The 22789-nt window shown below is 30.8% G+C and overlaps 2 protein-coding genes across 3 annotated transcripts in view; one reads left to right on the top strand and one right to left on the bottom strand.

Annotated features, from left to right (window-relative positions):
* Positions 1-3300: 3300 nt before the first annotated feature.
* LOC143195557 (venom acid phosphatase Acph-1-like) lies at positions 3301-5533 on the top strand. Of its 2 annotated transcripts, none has more exons than XM_076402818.1 (7): positions 3301-3471; positions 4134-4238; positions 4291-4530; positions 4584-4769; positions 4814-4937; positions 4987-5201; positions 5256-5533. In XM_076402818.1, the coding sequence occupies exons 1-7, from the start codon at positions 3382-3384 to the stop codon at positions 5430-5432; spliced, it is 1137 nt and encodes a 378-aa protein (XP_076258933.1). In that variant the 5' UTR covers positions 3301-3381; the 3' UTR covers positions 5433-5533. The 2 variants fall into 2 exon arrangements, with proteins under 2 accessions (XP_076258933.1, XP_076258932.1); XM_076402817.1 differs by lacking the exon at positions 3301-3471 and adding an exon at positions 3834-3999.
* A 4791-nt stretch (positions 5534-10324) lies between these two features.
* LOC143195559 (venom acid phosphatase Acph-1) overlaps positions 10325-22789 on the bottom strand; it is a 36004-nt gene continuing 23539 nt past the window's right edge. Inside the window, exons 2-8 of the mRNA XM_076402821.1 lie at positions 11742-11843; positions 11582-11686; positions 11285-11524; positions 11044-11229; positions 10866-10989; positions 10601-10815; positions 10325-10552 (exon numbers count right to left, since the gene is read on the bottom strand). Of these exons, the coding sequence (XP_076258936.1) occupies positions 10376-10552; positions 10601-10815; positions 10866-10989; positions 11044-11229; positions 11285-11524; positions 11582-11686; positions 11742-11831 (1137 nt within the window). The 5' untranslated portion in view covers positions 11832-11843 and the 3' untranslated portion in view covers positions 10325-10375. The remainder of the gene's footprint in view (positions 10553-10600; positions 10816-10865; positions 10990-11043; positions 11230-11284; positions 11525-11581; positions 11687-11741; positions 11844-22789) is intronic.

Genomic DNA, 22789 nt, shown 5'->3' on the forward strand with positions numbered 1-22789 from the left:
CTAAAAATCTAGAAATGTTTTAAAAACCTTTAAACTAAAAAAAAATCTTGTTTTAGCGTGATTAATGTAGTCGTATATATAACATATATTTTAACAGTCTTTCTTTCTTGTTCATCCTCATTCTTCATTCTATAGTTTCTTATAATACTCTCTATCAGTCTTTTTCTTATATGGAGTTTTCTCAAGTAGTCTCAACTCGTAGATATCTTTACACGTAAGTCTTTTTTTATCCAAACCTTTAAAGTCAATATAGTTTAGGGTATCATTCTAATTTAACCGAATTTATGCGAAAGAGTCATTAATTCAGGGTTAGCATCACAAAATATATTGTAACTGCACATGTTATATAGTGCAGTTACAATATAGTTACAATAATATGCTATATAGTTGATAAAAGATCATAAAAATCAAACTGGCGGACAAAGGTATACTCCATATCCACAAATAGTTTAACAGCAGTTTTAAGCTGTTCAGACGAGACAACAAATCATATAGATCCTGCTGGTAAGTCTTAATAATTGGCGATAATCTCTTAAACAGCGTTTTGTCTAAAAAACTCCTTTATCACATTAGAGCTCTAAAAATCTAGAAATGTTTTAAAAACCTTTAAACTTAATAAAAATCTTGTTTTAGCGTAATTTATAGTAATCGTATATATAACAAATATTTTAACACTCTTTCATTCTTGTTCATCCTCATTCTTCATTCTATAGTTTCCTATAATACTCTGTATTAGTCTTTTTCTTATGTGGAGTTTTCTCAAGTAGTCTCAACTCGTAGATATCTTTACACGTAAGTCTTTGTCTTTTTATCCAAACCTTTAAAGTCAATATAGTTTAGGGTATCATTCCAATTGAACCGAATTTATGCGAAAGAGTCATTAATAGTTGAATATCTCCGATATGTACCATCGCGAGAAGCCGCTAGGGACCTTTGTCCAATGATGATACCATTGAAATAAAATATGAAATTCGTTAATGCCACACGCACGGTTTTTTTTTCATTCTATTTCAACATTAATTAGATAAATAATATAATAGAGTGATGTTTTTCTGTTGAGATTTATCTATATCTTATAAATTGCGAAACTGGTAATAATACACAATTAATAATAAAAAAAATGAACAGATATTGTGCAAGTACTATTTCATTTAACAAAAACAATTCTTATCTGAACGATTTAACCCTTAACAAGAGATTAAGCATGTGTTCACTATCATGATACGATTAAATATTTGTTTGGAAATAATATTCCTGAAACATAAATAAACAGTATATATGGGTAACTTTAATTATACTATAAATAATTGCAAATAACTGGCACAGTAGACAGACTTTCTAATTAATATGTCATATCTCTTATAATTTTTCAACTTTTTTAAATATTTCATAAATCATTATTGGGATATGAAAACTTTTCATAAAAACATACATTTATATATATATATATATATATATATATATATATATACATATATTAAATTCGATGTTTTTGACATATCTGTACATAAAATAAAAATTTTTCATTTAGTATTATTGAGTTATATATTTTAATTTGAAGAAATTTGTCATCAGTGTCATACCATTTATACTATCCATACCATCATACCATTTCAGAAGACAAGGGGCTGCTCATATACGGTTCTATCATTTCATATTGTTATTTCGGTTTTGATATTAACGATTTAAAACTGTTAATTTTGATGTCAATAACATAGAAAGGCCTTGAGAAACAAAAAAAAATCGGAGAATTGAATGCAAAACTTATTGGATGAAAAATCAGCTCAAACTTTAAAACAGTATAGCAGTAGACGTTGGTTCTAGTCATTTACAGGTGATTATAAATACCCAAAAAGATAGAAATTAGCTACCACACTAACGTATTGTGAGTGACAATGAAAAGTGGATCTTTTACAACAATTTCAAGTGCAAGAAGTCATAGGCTAGACTAGTAGAGCCAAACACATCGACATATAAACCCATATTTATGCCTATAACGTATTTATGTGCATATAGTGGGATCAACAGATTGTACAGATATAACAGAAATAATAGATAACGGATAGATAGAGACAAGTAACAGACGCAAAAAAGAATACACTATTACAGCTGTAATGGAAACACACCCGACTTTCTTTTCATATATTTGGGTACACAGAGTATACATTCTTATTTTATGATATTTTAGTTAAAAGAACAGATAAAAATTATATTTATTGGAGATTATTCAATGAAATAAGAAGATTGCCAGCATTGTTCGCAACAGCACTTGTATGTTTCATAAAATGTTGCTAAATATCATAGAAAATAAGAAACATTATTTCAAGATTAAGCTTGTTGTTGCTTAGTTTTATAGTATGTTGCTAAGTATCTAATGACATATGTGCAAAAAGTAATATATATATATATATATATATATATATATATATATATATATATAAGAACAATACAATACTAGACTATGCATTTGGTAGCATTATCATATATTAGCAAACTGGTAGAAAAAGGTATACTCCATATACGCAAATAGTTTGTGTATATTGTTGTAACATCAGTTATAAGCTGTTCAGATAAGACAACAATCATATAGATCCTGCTGGTAAGTCTTGATAATTTTCGATAATCTCTTAAACAGCGTTTTCTCTAAAAACTCGTTAATAACATTAGAGCTCTAAAAATATAGAAATGTCTAAATGGCCTTTAAACTTAATAAAAAGGTTTTTAAAACAAGGTTGTTTTAGCTTGATTTATAGTACTTGTAGGTTACCAATATATTACCATATAACTAGCCAAACCATATCAGTTGTAAACGGGTAGTTGTAAAATAGGTACTAAAATATATTCTATCCACTACATCAAAATATTTAATTTATTTATAATATTTCACAATTCAAAATTCGATCTATAAAGACCGTGGTCTGCCAATTTCTATGCGTTAAGCGTGTAGATAATATTTCCTTGATTTCAGAAAGCTGTGTAGATAATATTGTCTAAGCCTTAAAATCTTAGGTTTTTCTTGTTATATAAAAATATATATTAAATACTCTAAAAGTATTACTTAATATAATTATTGAATTCATGAAATTGTATTCATGAGATTAGTTGGTTTTTTTTAGTTACACTGTCGCGATTTGAATAATAATGATGTATTGTGATGTATCGGAAATCAGTACTTAGAAACAAAAATTAAAATAGTAACTAACAAAGAACAGCCAAACAACAAATCAATTAATTGCGATAACATAGTCTCTCTGTCAAGTGTATTATTTGTGAATATAAGACATGTTACGATATGAAAATTATTCATATGCGGTAAAATAATCAATAGGCAAGTGTTAACTGTCAGATAATCAAGTATTTGAGTTCTAGTAACTGGGCAAAATGGAATTGTTGCTATATGTTACAGTACTCTTAGCTGGCTACACAGTCCTGATAGAGGCACAAAGTTCTACGTTACAATTAGTTCACGTAGTGAGTATCGTTTCCATTGTTCCTCACAAATTGTTAGATAATATTGTCTAAGCCTTAAAATCTTAGGTTTTTCTTGTTATATAAAAATATATATTAAATACTCTAAAAGTATTACTTAATATAATTATTGAATTCATGAGATTGTATTCATGAGATTAGTTGGTTTTTTTTAGTTACACTGTCGCGATTTGAATAATAATGATGTATTGTGATGTATCGGAAATCAGTACTTAGAAACAAAAATTAAAATAGTAACTAACAAAGAACAGCCAAACAACAAATCAATTAATTGCGATAACATAGTCTCTCTGTCAAGTGTATTATTTGTGAATATAAGACATGTTACGATATGAAAATCATTCAAATGCGGTAAAATAATCAATAGGCAAGTGTTAACTGTCAGATAATCAAGTATTTGAGTTCTAGTAACTGGGCAAAATGAAATTGTTGCTGTATATTACAATATTCTTAGCTGGCTACACAGTCCTGATAGAGGCACAAAGTTCTACGTTACAATTAGTTCACGTAGTGAGTATCGTTTCCATTGTTCCTCACAAATTGTTAGTTCTCCCTCATCCTTGACCTTATAAACGGGATCGGACTATCCACGATGTTGAAGAGGTTCCTGCTCAACATATCATTTAACAATAAAAATGTTTTAGCTTTTCCGCCATGGTGATAGAAATCCAGATGTTTCAGATTTATGGTCATCAAACCCGTATTATAATGAAAGTTTCTACAGAGAGGGATATGGACAATTGACAAACGTCAGTACTAATAGAAAATATTAAGTATTTGATAAATCTGTTTTATTTTTAGGCAGGGAAAAGAACGGAATATCGTTTAGGTCAATTGCTACGCTTAAGATATAATTCCTTCTTAGGAACTGAGTGGAACATTAATACTTTAGATGTGAGATCAACGGACTATAACAGAACAAAAATGTCTGCACAGCTTGTATTAGCTGGTTTGTGGCCTCCAAAACAGAGAGACGTATGGTCGCCATTATTAAGTTGGCAGCCTATTCCCTATAACTATTATAAATCAAGTGAAGACAAGGTATCTATTATATATAAGACTCTTTTTTAATAATTCTAAGCTATATATCACAGGAATTATCCATTACTAGTGCTTGTTCGAATGTGGGAAAGGAGTTCTATGGACTTTTGAGTGAAGAAAACATTGCAAATTATCTTCAAACGAGATATGGGGAAACCTTTGATATTCTCAACAAAAATACCGGATTAACCGGTAATATATACAATGCAGCTAGTATATATTTTGGGATGCTGGTTCAAGTAATATTTTGAAATCTATTGTTACAGCTCATTCGTTCTTTTAGCATCAACTCGGTTTTAGATTACCTCGGTGGACTGAAGCAATTTATCCAGAACCACTACATTCTGCTGCAGTCGATATCTACTATCTTTTAACAAACAATACTAACTTGAGGCAATTAACTGCTGGTGAGAAAAAATAACACCCAGTACCCACCGTTTACGATATATTTTACAGGATATTTTCTTCGAAAAATCTTATCTGATTCTGCAAGTAAAATAGATGGAACTCTAACTCCATCAAGTCGGAAAATGTTTTTATATTCTGCACACGAAAATAATATAGGTACACTACTGTTATCATTGGAAGCATATAAAATTACTGATATTCCACCATATGGTGGTCATGTTCTTATCGAACTGCATAAAATTAGAGGAGTTTACGGTTTTAGGGTAGGTTCATGGTAATTTTACTAACCATTTTGTATTTGGAATTAAATATTTTAGTTGTTTTATGGGAATTATGAAAGTTTCCAACCGATTCCCGTCAAATTGCCCAATTGTGATTATTTTTGTCCATATGATGATTTTCTTGCACAAGTGGAAGAACTAATTCCTGAAGACTCAGATTGTGGTGACTCTAACACACTGCTTGATGATATTTCTGTTAAGTTAACTCATTAATATTGAGTTGTTTCGATTCCTTTTAAACTATGTTTTTATGTTAAGAAGTTTAGCATATTAGCTTGTATTTAAAAACAGTAATATATTATATATTACTTTTATTTTTATTTTATTTTAGACGGCTTAATAAAAAATTAACTTGATATATTCAAATACTGTTTAGATATTAATTTTTTTTAATAAATAGAGGCGTCAGCTAAGTATTCATCAATTGAATTTAGGAAATAGAAATATGATACTTATGTCACAATACTAAGTTTCTTTGTTTTTTTGCATATATCAATTGTAATTATTTTGTAACCAAACACATAATTTAATTTAATACCTCATGGTAGTTCCTTATCTTCCATATATATTCCCAATATTTTTAAATCTTTAGGACCCATTTTAATCTTTTACAATTTAGTTAAATAACTTCTATATTTTTATTTTTAAATATATCGTTCTTCTAGATCATTTGTGACTTTTGATTTTTGGCAAATATCTTAAAATTACTCACTCGGATATATACGTTGTTCCTGATTTAAAATAAGGCCCTAGGGCAAGATTTAAATTTGAGAGTTTGGCTTCTAGATAGACAAAATCTTGAAGCTTTCCTCTGACTCAATGATAAAAGCAAAAGTGTACCATGGTGATCTTGAATCAAAGTGAGCTGTAAAGCAGCGGTGTCATTTCAGAATAACACAACAATATTAAATGGAGAACTTATTTTATTAAGTTAGGTTGTTTAAAAGTTGTTTACATTAATACTTAACATTTTTACCAATAGATATCGCTGATCAATATACATGACAGCAACTAATTCATACTACATCTAATTGTTTTTCAAGTTCAGAAAGGTTATTATTTATAGATCGTTGCATAACAATCGCATTATCTACTGCTCTTCCTTATCTTTCTGGCAACATGGCAATACACACTTGTTTAGTAATTTTGGTACTTCTTCAGATTTTAGAAACCGTGTGCGAATGAAGCCACACACACTGCATTGACCGGAACACATGGTAATTAGAAGACCAGGTGAGGCAGAACTTCGCATTATATATGCAACACTCTATCCATAAAAAATCTTGCAAATCAATATTTTTATGTGTCCGGGCATTCTTATGTAAGAGGATGAGTAACGTCTTTTACAGTCTGTTGTCTTTTGAAAAAATATACCTTTACATTTTTTCAATTGATGTCGCTAGATCTACATTGACAATTTATTGAGATTAAAAAAACGTTTATTTTTGTATAGTCTAGTTGTCTAATTTATTAGCCCATTTAACTCTTTTTTGTATATTTTGTTGTATATTAGTTGAGGCAATATAAATATATCGTATTGTATCGAATGTTTGGCGAGGCCAGGACATAGTAGTAATGGCAATGCGGGAAAACACATGGCTAGCAAAAAGCATGTCGCATCGGTACGTTGTCGAGTGCTCCGGATAATGGGGGTACAGGTAAGGGCTCTCAACAAGTCGAATAAGAAGTTAGACTAGTTGAACATCCCAGCATTTTTTAAGAATCCGTAAGGCGCGTGTTTCCTCCGCATGAACATTTTCTATCTGGAAAAGATCCTCTTTTTCTGCAAATCTGAACCAACCTGGATGCAAAAATAGGTTTCTTGAACCAGCTTTTTCAGTCTCAGTCAGAATCATGAATCAGTCAAAAACAGATCAGGAAGATTGGCTGTTTTCATAAGAGACCAACTCGCTAAAGGAGAAAGCCCGTTTAAAGAACACATTCACAGAACATGTTCACATCAAACAAAACGGTAGGGTTCTTATCAGTCGCTTTGTATAATTAGAAGTTGGGGCGAAGGAGAGAATCGGCATTAACAAAACCAGATATATGATTTAATAGGTCATCAACACATGGACTGAACAGTCCCGGGCTTAACACATAGATGGGGCTAGTTGTCATTGCATTAGTGGCGGCTCAGATAACCAGCCATATTGTACAACGCGCAATGCTGAAAATTAAAACCGACACTACCAAAGGGTATTTCTTCTTCTTCGTATGCTTTACACTGGCGGTTTGTCAACTGGTGTAATTGGCACTATCACATCATTTCACCAAAGCCTCTTTCTCATTTTCCCGCCGTTAGAAGAAGTACCCTCGTGTCGTGTCGGAGCAGTTTTTGTAAATAAAGAATACCACGTGGTTCTTGTTTCTACTAAGTTATTGTGTGGGTTTTATCGCATCAGAACCCTCACATTCATCATGGAAAAATACCGTTAAAGCGAAGCAATGGCTTGAAAAGCGTTGTAAGGACTCCACTCCAGAAATAAAAAATAAAACGTTGGTTTGGTGACTTCCAACGTGGTTGTGGAGACACAGATGATGCAGAACTCAGCGGACGTCCATATAAGGTGGTAACACTAATAAACATAATAAAACTCTACAAAATCATTTTGAATGATCGCAAAGTGAAGTTACGTGAGCTATCTAACATCGTAAAGATTTCAAAATAACGTGTTGGTTTTATATTGCATGAGCATTTGACTATGAGAGAGCTCAGTTCAATGTGGCCGCCGCGTTTGCTCACTGTTGACCAAAAACAAGAACGTGCTGATGGTTCTGAGCAGTGCTTGGCGATGTTTATACGTAACAAACCGGAATTTTTACGTCGATAGGTAACAATAGATGAAACATGGTTCTATTACTTCACCCCAGAATCAAGACAATCATTATCTAAGTGGACAGCACCTAGTGCAACATAATTCAAAGCTCCCGAAAGCACAACAATCCGCTGGAAAGGTAGCTCAAAAATAATCGCCTCGGTATTTTGGGAGTATTCCTCGACTGCCTTGAGAATGGAAATACCATGAACATTGAATATTATATAGCGTTATTGAAGCTTTCGAATGCCGAAATTGCAACCGCATATGGGAAAGAAAAAAATTTGTTTTATCCAGATAATGCACTGTGTCACAAGTCAATAAAAACAATGGTAAAATTACATGATTTTAACTTCAAATTGCAGCCACCTCTACCAGATATACTTGCTGCCACCTCTACTGTATTTGCCAAAATTGGCCCTCAGCGACTGCTCGCATACCTCAAAAGAACGCTCACCGGTAAGAAATTTCGCTCGAATGAAGAGGTTATGACTGAAACTGAGGTCTACTTTGATGCAAAAATAAATCGTTCTACAAAAGCGGTATTAAAATATTAGAGCGGCTCTCGAAGGATTATTTGTGTAGCTCTTGATGAAGATTACGTTGATAAATAATGCCAATTTTGAACAAAAAAAAACCGCGTTCTCTTTGTTACGCCGGGGACTTTTCACATTTTCACATTTTCTATTTAACTTGTTTTTTTATATTTGTTATGTTATTAGTTAAAATAAAGAAACTAGTAACAGCGAATTAACTTGCACAAGGAAGAAAGAAAATTAATTGTATTTTTTTAAAACATTGTTTTTCCTCCTTAACATTCACTTGAATTGGACTTGAATAATACTTGAATTGAAGGAATGAGTAACCTTCGGTGCCGCAGTTCAACAAGCCTTGTTTTTTTGCGCTGAGGTTTATTGTTGTAGATAAATTTTTCATCGCAAGTTTACAAGCAATAAAACTCGGACAAATCAAACAATAAAAACAATGAACGCATACATGAAAAATGAACGCATTTTTCGGGATTCTGTTATTAGCCTTATATACACAGAATAACTCATTAATACTAAATAGAAAACTATTATTTTATATAGAGGGATGTCAGCCATTGAATAAAAACGATGGAATTTAACAGTCAAGTTCGGACATCCATGAAACTCATTACTCATCGGTGACATATAATTATCAGCACTATGCATAGCAACAAGTAACAAATTGCCTTCTACGAATAACCCTAACACGTGAAAATTTGAACCGTAAATCTAACCATTTTTATAATATAAAATGTAAGATTTTTACATCCAGAAATTGAACTATGGTGAACAATTTCTAGTACAAGGAGACAATTAAATCTGGATTCTCTTCCAAGAAATCAAGATCTCGTAAAGATCTGCTTTGCCTCATTATATTTATGTGCGTCGTTATATTTATGTATCCATTTTTAACATGAACATTCTTCGTACCTCGTAAAATAATTCTGCTCGGCGATATTTACAATAGATGAATATGTGAAGAAAAGACATTTTTAAAGAATGTTCGAAATCGTTCATTCTTATTGTAAAATTATTATGAATATAGTGTAGAATATATTTTATTTAAAGTATTGTCCATCGATAGCCGCTACTTTTTCCCACCTTTCAGGCAATTTACGGATTCTTGAAAGAACCATGACGATAAGAAGTCAAGGGCTGCTCAGACAGATCACGACTCATCAGTCGGAACATGTAGTAATCAGATGGAGCGAGGTCTGAAAAATAAGGCTAGTGGGGGAGCAACTTAAAATTTTTCGAAGTACGTTTTCACTGGTTTTGCAACATGTGGTCGAGCGTTGATATGATGAAAAACAGCACTGTTTTTGCTTGTATTTCCGTGCCGTAGTGTTCGACTCAAACGCATCAATTGCATTCGACAGCGATCTCTATTGATGGTTTCAGTTAACAATGCCTTCAAATCAAAGACCGAGTTTTTTTGTCCATTCAGGAACCTCCTTATCTTCGGTACCAAAATTACTACTTTTGAAGCGTAGAAACCAGTATTCACATGTTGAAATAGCCGGACTATAGTTATCGTAGCTTCGTACGACATTTGATTATTTTTTCGCCACTTTTTCCTTCAAATTGAAGTATAAGTGTTATACTTTCCACAGATGTGATTTACTCCGTACAAATGCAGACAATTTCAGCCTATTGAAAATATTTTTTTGCTTCACTTCAACTAATTGACACATACTGAAAAATGAAGTGAGTCATCGGGCAATCATATTTCGAAAAATATTAATAAGATTAAATATGAAGTATATCAGTTTATTATATCATATTAATGGAATAATATATAAATCACTTATGCCATTAATAATTCGGCAATATGCTGCAGCCTAGAACTATAAGATTCGCAAGTTGAGTCTTCAGGAATTAGTTCTTCGACTTGTTTAACAAACTCATCGTAGGGACAGAAGAAGCCACAATTTGGTAACTTGACAGGAATTGGTTGACTACGCTCATAATTTCCATAGAACAACTACAATATCGTTAATATATTTTGATTTAATTTCAAAAAAAAAATTACCTGGAAGCCGTAGACTCCATTAATTCTATGAAGTTCGACAAGTACGTGAGCACCATACGGCGGAACATCGGTGAGCTTATATGCTTCCAATGATAACAACAGCGTGGCGACGTTATTCTCATGTGCGGAGTATAAAAACATCTTTCTGCTGGATGGACTTAACGTACCATCAATTTTACTCGCGGAATCATTTAAGATTTTTCTCAACAAATATCCTAAAAAATATTCAATGGATTTGTTAATTTTAGCTGTTAATACTTCTTACCAGCTGTCAGTTGTCTTAATAAGGTCGTGTTGGTTAACACGTAATAGGTGTCAACTGCTGCTGAGTGTAATGGTTCGGGATAAATTGCCCTTGTCCAACGTGGCAAAGTAAAACCGAGTTGTTCCTTAAAATATGAGATATGAATTCATAATGCTAAATATTTTTTTAAATATATTACTTGAACCAACATGCCAAAATATAAGCTGAAAGCGTTCCACAAATTGCCAGTGACACCAGTGTTAGTACTAAGTATATCAAACATTTCCCCGTATCTAGTTTCCAAGTAATTGGCGATATTCTCATCATTTAAGACATTGTACATCTCGACGAGTGAGTTGGAACAGGCACCAAGTGCATATAGTTCCTATAATAGTATAGAATTACCGTATTTTAAGCAAATTAATTAAAATAAAACAAACTTTGTCTTCAGATGATGGATAATAGTTATATGGAATTGGTTGCCAATTTAATGTTGGTAACCAGACGTCTCGAAACCGTGGAGGCCATAGACCTGCCAGCACCAGCTGTGCGGACATCTTAGTTCTGTTATAGTTGGTTGTTCTGACATCTAGATTGTTAATGTTCCATTCTCTTCCCAAGAACGAAGCATATCTTTGACGTAACAATTGACCTAAGCGATATTCCGTTCTTTTACCAGCCTGAAAATCGGTGTTTATTTTAACTTACCATACACGATAATATCATTAAATACTTACGTTTGTCAATTGTCCATATCCTTCTCTGTAGAAACTTTCATTGTAATATGGATTGCTTTCCCATAAACTAGAACTGTCTGGATTTCTATCACCGTGGCGAAACAACTAAAAATCAACTCCATCAGAATAAAAAAATAATAAAAATATGCAATCTTCTTACAACGTGAACCAACTGTAACGTTGATTTTTGTGCAACCACCAAGTTTGTGATGGTTACTAGTAGGAGCTCTATGACCAATAGAAGTTTCATTTTGAATAGTTACTGAAAAATCGAACAGATACGGTTTAAATACTATGCCAATACTGATTAAAATAACACTTGAAGAAAGCCGATGACGTAAGATAAGTATTATTTTGTTTAGGGTATTACAGATATACTTACAGATAATATACTTGAAACGGGAATAGAAACGTACGGTTTGTTAAGTGGTGCCTTAAAATAACCTGAATATTATCGTTCATTGCATAAAAATCGCACTATGAAGAAGTTTTTTAAAAATACTTTTGACTGATATTATGTTCTTGCTTATATTCTAATCCTTTTTTTCATTTAAAATGGGAATTAATTCAGAAAAATTGGTAAAATACATGTTAATTCAAATATTTTCCGTAATTACCTATCACTATTGTTCATCTTTCTGGTAGCATGGCAATACACACTTGAGATCACACTCTAATCATTTTGGCACCTGTTCGGTCTTCCGAAACCTTGTGCGAATGAAACCATACTGAATAGTTCCGAACACATGGTAATTATGTTAAAAGGCACTATGAGCCGGGTCAAGCAGAACTTCCCATTAAATCTGCAATATCCTTTCAAAACCCTTGCAAATTAAAATTCTTGTGTGGCCGAACGTTGTTATGCAAAAGGATAACTACGTCTGTTACGGGTTATTGCCGTTCTCTTTTGAAATAGTACAGCATTACATTTTTTCAAATGAATTCACAAGATATCTACATTAACATTTTCAGATTTTTCACATTGCTAGTCCTTTTATTTGAACGACAGGACTTTATAGTCATGAATACACTTCGATGTCGCCATTCAATAAGCAATGGTTTTACGCGCTGAAGTTTGTTGTAGTAGATCAATTTTCAATTTTTCATCGCAACACTATATCACAGAAAAATCTCCATTTCTTCCTGGCATGCAATGAAAGTACGATTATGCAGCTGACTAAAACAATTGAATGATTGAATAAAAACGATCGAATTTATCAGTCAAGTTAGGTTGTTGTAACAGTTATTAACATTGATATTTCATATTTTCAGCAATAAATATCGTTGATCAAAATACATTCAAATACACCCTTCGAAACATTTCCGAAACATCTACGTAACCCATTAGTTATTAGTGCCATATAATAATCAGCACTATGCAACGCCACAAATAATTAATTGCTTTTTGCGAAAAGTCTCTCGAAATGGCCCTAACATGTAAAAATGGGAAATCGGCAAATTTCGTAATATAAAGTGTAAGATCTTAACTTCGAGAAACTGTGAATTATTCAAAACAATTTCAGGCTCCTTCAAAAGGAGACAATTTTGGCTTCTTTTTCAAGAAACCAAGGTCTTGTTTTGTGTCATTATATTTATGTGTGTTCCCAGAACTTCGGTTCAAAATCAGAATCATAAGTTGTTGGTCATAAAATTAACCTTCAAAATGCTAGAGTCGAAAGGTAATAGTAATTGATACCCATTTTTTTCATTAACATTCTTCGTACTTAAAGTAAGGCTGATAGGCGATATATACAACAGATGATTATTTGTAGTAAAGTTATCATTTCGATATAAATATGTTGGTCTATAAGTTACTTTTAAAGGATTTTTCCTTAATTATAAGCTTTATTGTAAAAAATTTCTACAATGTATTTTATTTAAAGTGTTGTTCAACGATAGCCTCTACTTTTTCCCAACTTTCAGGGAATTTACGGCTTTTTGAAAGAATGATGACGGTAAGCCTAGTGCTGCTCAGACAGACCACGACTCATCAGTCGGAACATGTAGTAATCAGAGGGAGCAAGGTCTGGAAAATAGGGCGAGTGGGGTAGCACTTTATAATTTTCCTAAATAGGTTTTCACTGGTTTTACAACATGTGTTCTAGTGCTGTTATGCTGAAGAATAATATTGTTGTTTCTTTGCTCGTATTTCGGCCGTTTTTCGCGCAGTGGTCGTGTCAAAAACATCAGCCTTCAAATTCTCGTTCTCAAATTTTTTTGCCTGTTCAGAATGCACTTTGTTTTCGGTGTCAAAATCACCATTTTTAAAACGTCGAAGTGTGGTTGCTATAACCTTCACACAGCATTTGATGACATTTAGCCGACATTTGTTTCAAAATGAAGTAAAAATGTATTACGCAAATGCGATTTACTCGGTAATAATTTAGACATTTTTAAAGCATCGAAAATATTGTTTGTTTACGCTTTGACGAAATGACACATAACATAATGATAAACGAAGCCAGTCATTGTGGCTTCAATATGAATTTGATCACAAATGTACTCGATGCATGACGAATTTAATACAGAGTAGTACTATCTGCTATATATCCTTTAAAATTAATTTATAGGCCTGATTATAGGCATGATTTAGGCATTTTCGTGACATTTAAACTAAGAAATATATATCACCTCAGAGGATACTGAAAACAACTAAGCAAGAGATTGGTGGACATTTAATTAATGTTTTAACTTTTAGATCAAGTTCTTATCAAGTGCAAAATATTATTAAATTTTGATCTATAATATGCCACCCAAAGTGATCATATAGTGAACTAAATTAAATATGGGCCCGTAACATTACTGTAGACATCTGGCCTTCCCGATGTTTGTTACTTACGGCACTGGTTGTTAAAGAAAGATAGCATGTTTATGTTAGAATGGAAGACGTAATGAGTGAGATGTCTAGATAGTAAACTAGCAGAGGGATTTCATGGATTTTAGAATGGGACTGAGCCGACAGTATTCCAATAAGTCGCTCCCTTAATTCCTAAATAAAATAATTTTAAAGCAAAATAACATAATTTTTGTTGTTTTAAACCCTTCACATTTTGTTAACTGATATATTGAGAAGAAACATATTATTATTAGAACAAGAAAGACGTTAATGGATTTGTTATTAACTTTTTTTCAATTGCTAATAATAAACATTTTTATAATAGATGCAAAGTAATTCCGTAATGATTATGAGTTAATGAATTGCAGGGCTTATAAAATGAAATCTCAACTTAAATGTCCTTATTTCTGGATGTTTACATGCGATGATGGAGAGATAAAAGAAGATTATAAAATACTATTAAATCTAGGAAAATGAAAAGTGAAGTCAACACGTGCTTAAGTGAGTCGAGGTTAATACTAAATTATTTTCTTTGGTCTCTTTACAACTCCAGAAACAATTAAATTTCTAAGGATGCGACGATTTTCGATAATGCGACTAGTAGGGACAGTACTTTTTTTATAAAAAATGTATAGATGTTAAAATAGAAATGAATCAGCAGTATTGCAATAAGTCGCGACTTATTTCCGTAAAATAAAATAATGTTAAAGTAAAATAAAAGTACTTGCTGTATTAAACGCTTCACATTATATAACTGATATATTGAGTATAAAAAAGTTATTATCAGCAAAAGAAAAAAAGTTAATGGGTTTGTTTTTCACTTTTTTCAATTTCTAGTATTGGATATTTTTACAATAGATGCAAAGTAATTACGTAAATAATCAACTTAATGATGTGTCATTCTTTATGATAATTGTATCAGTTTCATCCAAAACATTAACGTTTACTGCATGTTCATATACCTATTGATCTTGAAAGATTTTCTATACTATTTTTGTAAAAGTAATCGAGTGATCGCCTGATACTTCGTATCACGATTTTCGCTCACGTTTTTTGTTATGTCAGCTGACTAACATACCTATAATAAACATTATTATAACATGCTGATTCATATCTCAAGTACTATAACTTGCAAACACATCGTTTATAATTCGTAAACAAAATATCAGCAGATTTATTGTAACACGTGAATATTTCTGATAGATAAGAATTACAAGCATGTTCTGAAATAAATTCAGTTGTTTGACACTTGCTTCTTAATGATAAAAATATTAAACAAGTCTAATAATTAATATCTATAGTCAAATTGTATAGCAATTGTATAATATATAAAATAACTCTATATGATTATATATTTCTATAACATTAGAAAAGAACGTGCTGTCTCGTGAACGTGTAGAATAACGCTAAACTGAACTTGATCCCTTAACATTACTTGTTAATCTGACTTTGTTGATATTTGCTGACTTAGCTCCTTTCATGGGAAACAGTTTGTGTTAATGAACTTGAACCAACACAGTATTTTGACAATATAAAATATAATAAAGATAATTATATCAGAAAGATCAAAAGGTATATATGTTTACAGTTCCCGATATTTAATTCCCGATTTTTATTATGGTTATGTTACAGTAAATAAAATAAAGAAGAGACCAATTAAGTTCGTATTAACTGAATGCTCCATTATTGCTGACATTAGTCTTAATGATATCTTGACATTGTTAAGAGAACTTCAATATATTTATCGGTGAACTTTTCTCGCCAGCAGTCATCAGATTCACCGGGAAAAATAACCCAATTCTCACAACTCTAGAGTCGTCTCTGATTTTAAAGCATATATAATAAAATAAAATAATAAATAAATTAAAAGTTTTTGTGTTTAATATCCTTTCCTATATTATAAGCTACGCAGTCTGTAGGATTCCCGGGAAGATCATAAGGCTGTTTTCTTTGAGTTAGTTCAATTAACAGGAATCAAATTAATTATCAAAAAAAGTAGACGAATGTAGATAAGTGGAGTTCTTCCAAAATTGTCGTGGCTGAAGCTGTAAGGTCATAAAAGGTGGACTGAAGGATGTTCAAAGACCCTTAAACTATTCCAAGTAAGAAACATTCAAGCTATGAAAACACCCCTAGTCCATAGAATCCAGGCACATGCATTACTGTTCAAGCAGTAAAGCCATCAAATTGGACTAAAGTTGCTCTTTACACTGTCTACGTAGATTATTGGAATCTAGAGTCGCCAAAACCTGGAAAATTTGGGTAGAGACAGTGCCATTCAAATTTAGTTGCTTGATATCAGATGACACTTTTAAGTTTTTTGTTTTATTTTTATAAAAATGGTACTTTTTATAAATATATGTCAATGTTAATATGTAATGAAACATGACTGTTCAAAACCTAACTTGGCTCAGTACATTTTACAATGAAAAACAATTTATTATATTATATTATTTTCTTCTTAGATTATTACAACGATTTCTCATCTATTTAAGAACAATTTAGTTTGTTTTTAATTATAAAAATTATTTATAAGTTATATTTTCAGATTTTTGGAGCTGCTTGGAGGTTTTTTAACTATATTTTTATACACACAATAATATATTTATTTACAATTGAAGTTATATTAAGCATTAAAACAAAAGTACGAACAAAAGTAATCAAATAATAAAGTTGAAATAAGTAGGTTCAATGAAAAAGGAGGGTACATGGAGAACTTACATGTATTTTGATCAATTATATTTACCAATGAAAATGCGAAGTATAAATACAAAAGGCTATTAGACAACCTAGCATAACTGTTGAATTCCATGGTTTCGACATTTCTTTATGTACCATAACAGTTTTCTATTAATTATTATTGAGATATACAGTGTATACAGATACTAATCATGGAATGGTAAAATTGTATCTTCGGCATTTATTACATTTGTTGATTTAAAGAAATCTGCTCATCAAACACTTTTACATACTTATTGTGATGCTTTTTGGGAAAAAAAGTGTGACAAAAGTAGGATACATTACTCCACAACCTCACTGGAATTCCGAATTTGGTACATGCGCATTCTCCTGCATAGAATCAACCATAGAAAAGAATAAACTATTTTGTCTTCCTTTTCTAATGGCGGTATATTCTTTTCCAGTCAATCGGTACATTCGATCAGATAAAAACAACGAAAATATCTAGAATATTTAGATTTTGTATAACATTAATAATTCTATAATAGTAATAATTCAATTATTGTGTTATTCTTGGTGGTCTAACATACATTGGTTTTAAAATATGGATGAACAATGGTAAGTGTAGAATGTAAGGTTAAATTTTTAAAAGTTATAAAAACCAAACAGCATCAATTTTATTTATAGTGGGAACTTTCACTGCCAAATTTATAACACATCATTTTCAATGACCTGGAATAGGTATCAACATATGCCAAAATTTAATGATAACAAGAACAGAGAAGAAAATTATTGTTGTTGTGTTGAAGGTTGTCAAGTCATTAATGAGGTTTGTCCATCAAGAATAGTAGCAAAAGCTGTTGTAATATTCCTACTAAGCTGTTGTAGTAGTTGTCTAAATTTTATTTTATTACTAAGTTGTAGCTAGAATTTATTTTATTAATTTGTTAAATTAGACAGCATTTAGCTAAGATGTAAGAACAATGTGCAGTGATACTTTGAAATAATTAAATTTGTTAACAAAAGTAGTCCTCAATTAAATAAACAAAATATAAAACTATCAACGACACCCTAATGATCTAATATAATAATAACGAGGAAGATATAATGAATTATTATATAAGTGTATAGGTAAATAAATTATTGTTTTGTAAAAATAATGATGTATTGACTAAGATGTCTTTCAGCTTAAAAATATAGGCATTCATTCGTTTTAGGCTGGTAAATGTACAATATGTTAAACGAAAGCTCGAGAAAGTAACTTCGTCAATGAGGTATGTGGATCAAGAATAGTAGTCCTAATATTTAGAGATTTTTTAGGAACATCTTACTGCTTTCATATATGATGGTAACTTTTTCGTTTGGTTTTAACTCCGTTGGCTTTGTTTGATCCAAACGATTTTGGTCTTTTTTATGGTTATGTTTATTTACATGGTTCTTGTTAATAGTTCAAATTTGTAAATTTATTTAAATATGGTGTTTTTATAAAAATAGAAATTATTTTTATTATTTCATTTTATTGAATTATTTTTTAAATAAAATATATTATTTCAAAAAAATTTCAATGTTTCTTTCCCTCCATATATATAGTTTCAACACTAAATTAATTATTTATCATATTTCTGTAGTTTTATTTACAAAAAATACTAATGATGTGTAATATGGTGTTTTTATAAAAATATAATAGTTGGACATATATTAATTATATTTTTCTTATTTCGTTTTATTCAATACTTTTTTTTAATGTATTTCCAAAATTTTACTATTTACCTGCTTAATATATTCAACATTAAATCTAATAATCACGATAAAAAATAAGTAAATGAAGTTGTAAATACGCATGCGCCAAACTCACATTATTCTCTATTTTAAAATTAAATGGAACCTATATGCACATGCGCCAAAACCGGAGATGTTCTGGAGTAATGTATCATGAAAAAGTCAATGAATTGTAAGGTATATAGAATGAAATAGCCACTGAAATGCCCTTATTTTCGGATGTTTACGTGCGATGATAGAAAGATACAAGAAGGGTATAAAAAGCTATTAAATATACGATAATATTACTATCTAAAGGTGAAGTGAAGACGTGCTTACTTAATATTTTTATAAAAATATCGATATATTGGAGAAAAAAAATATCGATATTTTATAATATATATATCAATATTTTTTGGGAAAAAAATTAAAGTATTAATATGTGGGCCGAAAAAATATTGATATTCTCTAAATATTTTGAAAAGCTGTACAAACTGTGTAAAATTAAGTACCAAAATGTACTGAAACATTAAAATTAAGTACCAATTTTAAAGGTTTGTTAGGATTTTCTATAATGTTTAACCTGTATGTTTAATTTTTATTTTAAATATTGAAAATATGTTTCGATCGTCATTTATTTGCATTAAAATAAAATAATTTTCCAACAAATTAACCTTTTTATTTTATATCCTACAAGTTTCATAACTAATGTAGACACATATGACCTACTAAGGGTGTTTTTGCTTCTTATATATTATATATATCAAACTATATTCTTATAATATTAAATCAATTGGAATAAAATATATTTTCGGTATTATTAAGAAAATCGTAAATGTACATAAAAAAGATAATTGTTTTGTGAGTAAAAGTAACTATGCTAATAATGGATTTACAACCTCTTTAAACATAATAAAATTAATGAAGTCATGACATTACTAATAAAGCCTTAAACAAAAGCATTTACAACGACAATTAAAATTGCTATCTAATCACTTTGAAGGTCGAAAAATATTGATCACGAATTTTATATGCCTTTGATAACCAAGTTTTAATGCAATAGGAAATTGATAAAAATGGAAATTGACAAGTAAAATGTGTCGTATTTTAAACTATAATAATTTTCAAGTATTAAAATATCTCGGCTATAATTCCATTCGCCACATTTTTAAAATTTTCAATGTAATACGATCTGTAATGTAAAGTTATGTAATAAAAATTTATATCAATTAATTAAAAAATCATTTCCACTTCCAAAATATGCTTTTTAAGTGCCAAATTATTTTGAAATCTCGAAAAAAACATTACCTCCCTAATTTACTATTAATATTCCAAAATTTAAAACAATCTTGGAATGTAAATCAAAGTTATGTTTGGAGTTCTTGCAAATTTCATATAAGGTTAAATTCATACTGTAATATTCCCTCTGTGAGTCTGTAATATTAGGGTACACAGAATAACATATACTGCGATAAGAAATTTTAGACGATGTCTACAAAATTCGCGCACAAGCTAACATGTATTCTTTTATTATGGTATAACTCCAAAAGTCAACTTAACATCACCAATACTCTTATCAATAACAGTCTTTTATGGGATTCCACCAATGTAATTGATCTTTAATTCTTATACAACTCTTGTATAATATGAAACTGATATTGTCCTGGTTATTCCACTGAAAGTTTTTAAAATTAAGGGTTTCGTTTATGTTACTGTATTATTGCTTCAACAGTATTGCCCATATAGTCGTTCCAAGAAGTTGCCACCTTTGTCCGTTAAAATAAAATAATTTTCGAGTAAAATAAAAGTTTTTGTCTAAACTTTACACGTTTCCTAACTTATTTACATTGATACCAAAACGTGTAATCCGATCATTGGTGAATTTACAAAATATGAAAGATGGTATCTATTGTTTTACTTCAAGAAAGTGAGAATGCAGTTCCTTAAATGTTTGATGCCCCCTTTATATTTTCTTTTCTGTGTTTCGTACTATGCTGAAGACGATATTTTTTTGACGAATCCACCACAAATCACAAACTCCATATATCGTTTTTAATTAGTATACAGTTGAATCATCGTAAAATATTTAGATAGAATATATTATCCGCAGGAATGTGCTTAATCTATAAAACAGCGAATAAAATTAAATGCTAATTTGAAGTTCATAAAAGCGATAAAAACATATTTTCCACATTGAATATAAGTAAAGGACTGAGAAAACATTTTCTGGAATTCTGGAATTTTTAGTCGACAAATATATTATACGATTAACAGAAAATTAATAATGCCTTAATAATTAATAATAATAATGAATTCAGTATTTTGTCAATTAATAATTAATTGACAAATGCCTTCTCCAATTTCAAACTAGTGGAAACAAATGGCATTAATATGAAAATGAAAAGGTTATGTTAGTTTAATATAGAAGCTACCTTTCAAAATCGACTGTCCAAAATTTAGATAATATAATTCACATTGGCCCGGAACATAGCTGCTACTTGCGAAAGTTTATTTATTTATTCATTACATTGTTACTAGTCTTTGCCGACTAACCTACGATTTATCTTTACACTAACTTATATCTAAGAGGACCCATCGACCCTATCTTAGTCTTTAATAATGTTTATGTATGAACACTGCCGTTTTTTTTAATTAAATGCATGTGACTATACTACACTAGACAAAATCAAGTGAAATGATTCATTTGAGTCTGTATCCTGTTCTATCCAAGTTGTAACACCTCGATGGTGACATGACAAAGGGGTTTCTCGTCATGTTTTCTTGTGATTCTTTTGGCGGTCGGTATCTGAATGTTTCTATATTTAAACTCCGGTTCTTTCTTTTTATTTTTTACGTGTTCCTTTCAGAGAAATATTGTATCAAAATTTATTCCGAGATATTTAACGTTATTGATATATGGAATGATTATATGGAGTATTATTTATTGCTATTGGTTTTTATTTTCCAGGTTTGGAGTCAATTATTTATATTGTCATTTGCATGTCGTAATTTTCATGTGGCTTCTTCGCTATTATCTCTGACAGCAAGATTCGCTGTATTATCAGTAAATGTAGCCATCGCGATATTTTCCATTTGTGGTATATCACATGTGGAAAGTAGGCAAAGAATGTGTAATTGTCCCCAATACACCTCCTGATGGTACACCTGCTTTTTTATTGTAGAGTAAGTTTCCTTTGTGTGACTCTAAACATTATGGCTGTAATGTAAGGTTCTAATAGTTCGGTGTTTTGCTTCGGTAACATTTTCTCTAGCTTATGAACAAGGCCGTCATGGCATACCTTATGGAAGTATTGTGTAAAATCTAAGAATATTGCTAAACAAACCTATTTACCTTCATATGCTTCTTCAATTACATCTGTTATTCTATGTATTAATTTGATTTTTTTGGATTATTATCAACTTTGATAACTTTTGTTACTTCCTTCGGCGTACCTAATTGAATCGTCGAATCTTTGTGAAAGTGTGCTATAAAAATTTCTCGCCGTACACAAAAACCCCCAAATACTCTGCGAATTTTGAATCGATACTCGGACCTGCACTCGTACAAGATCCAATTTAATGTGGAACTTAAAGTTAATAACAATAGACAATGCTGTCAAGTTTGATGTCTACGCTTTCAACCTACACGAAGTTCATCATTTGGCAATACACTAGTAAAAAGCTACTCTTTGCGCCCTTGTTGATCAGCTGATTAATTTACTTACAGAAGAGATGATCAACTGAATTAAACAATTTGGTCATTTATGTGAATAGCATATAGTTTCAGAGGCTGTGGCTAATTGTAGTTAATACCATTAATATTTTGTATAAGAGGACTCGCAGGTCTTTACCGATAAGTTGTAATCCAGGTATTCTCTTAAAATCACTCTAATGCAGGATATTTTTCAAAATCTGTCGGACCCATACGTCAAATT

Source organism: Rhynchophorus ferrugineus, unplaced genomic scaffold (genome assembly GCF_030347505.1).
Source record: "Rhynchophorus ferrugineus isolate W39M unplaced genomic scaffold, kcgeb_rfMv2 rfM4, whole genome shotgun sequence".
Lineage (NCBI taxonomy): Eukaryota > Metazoa > Arthropoda > Insecta > Coleoptera > Curculionidae > Rhynchophorus > Rhynchophorus ferrugineus.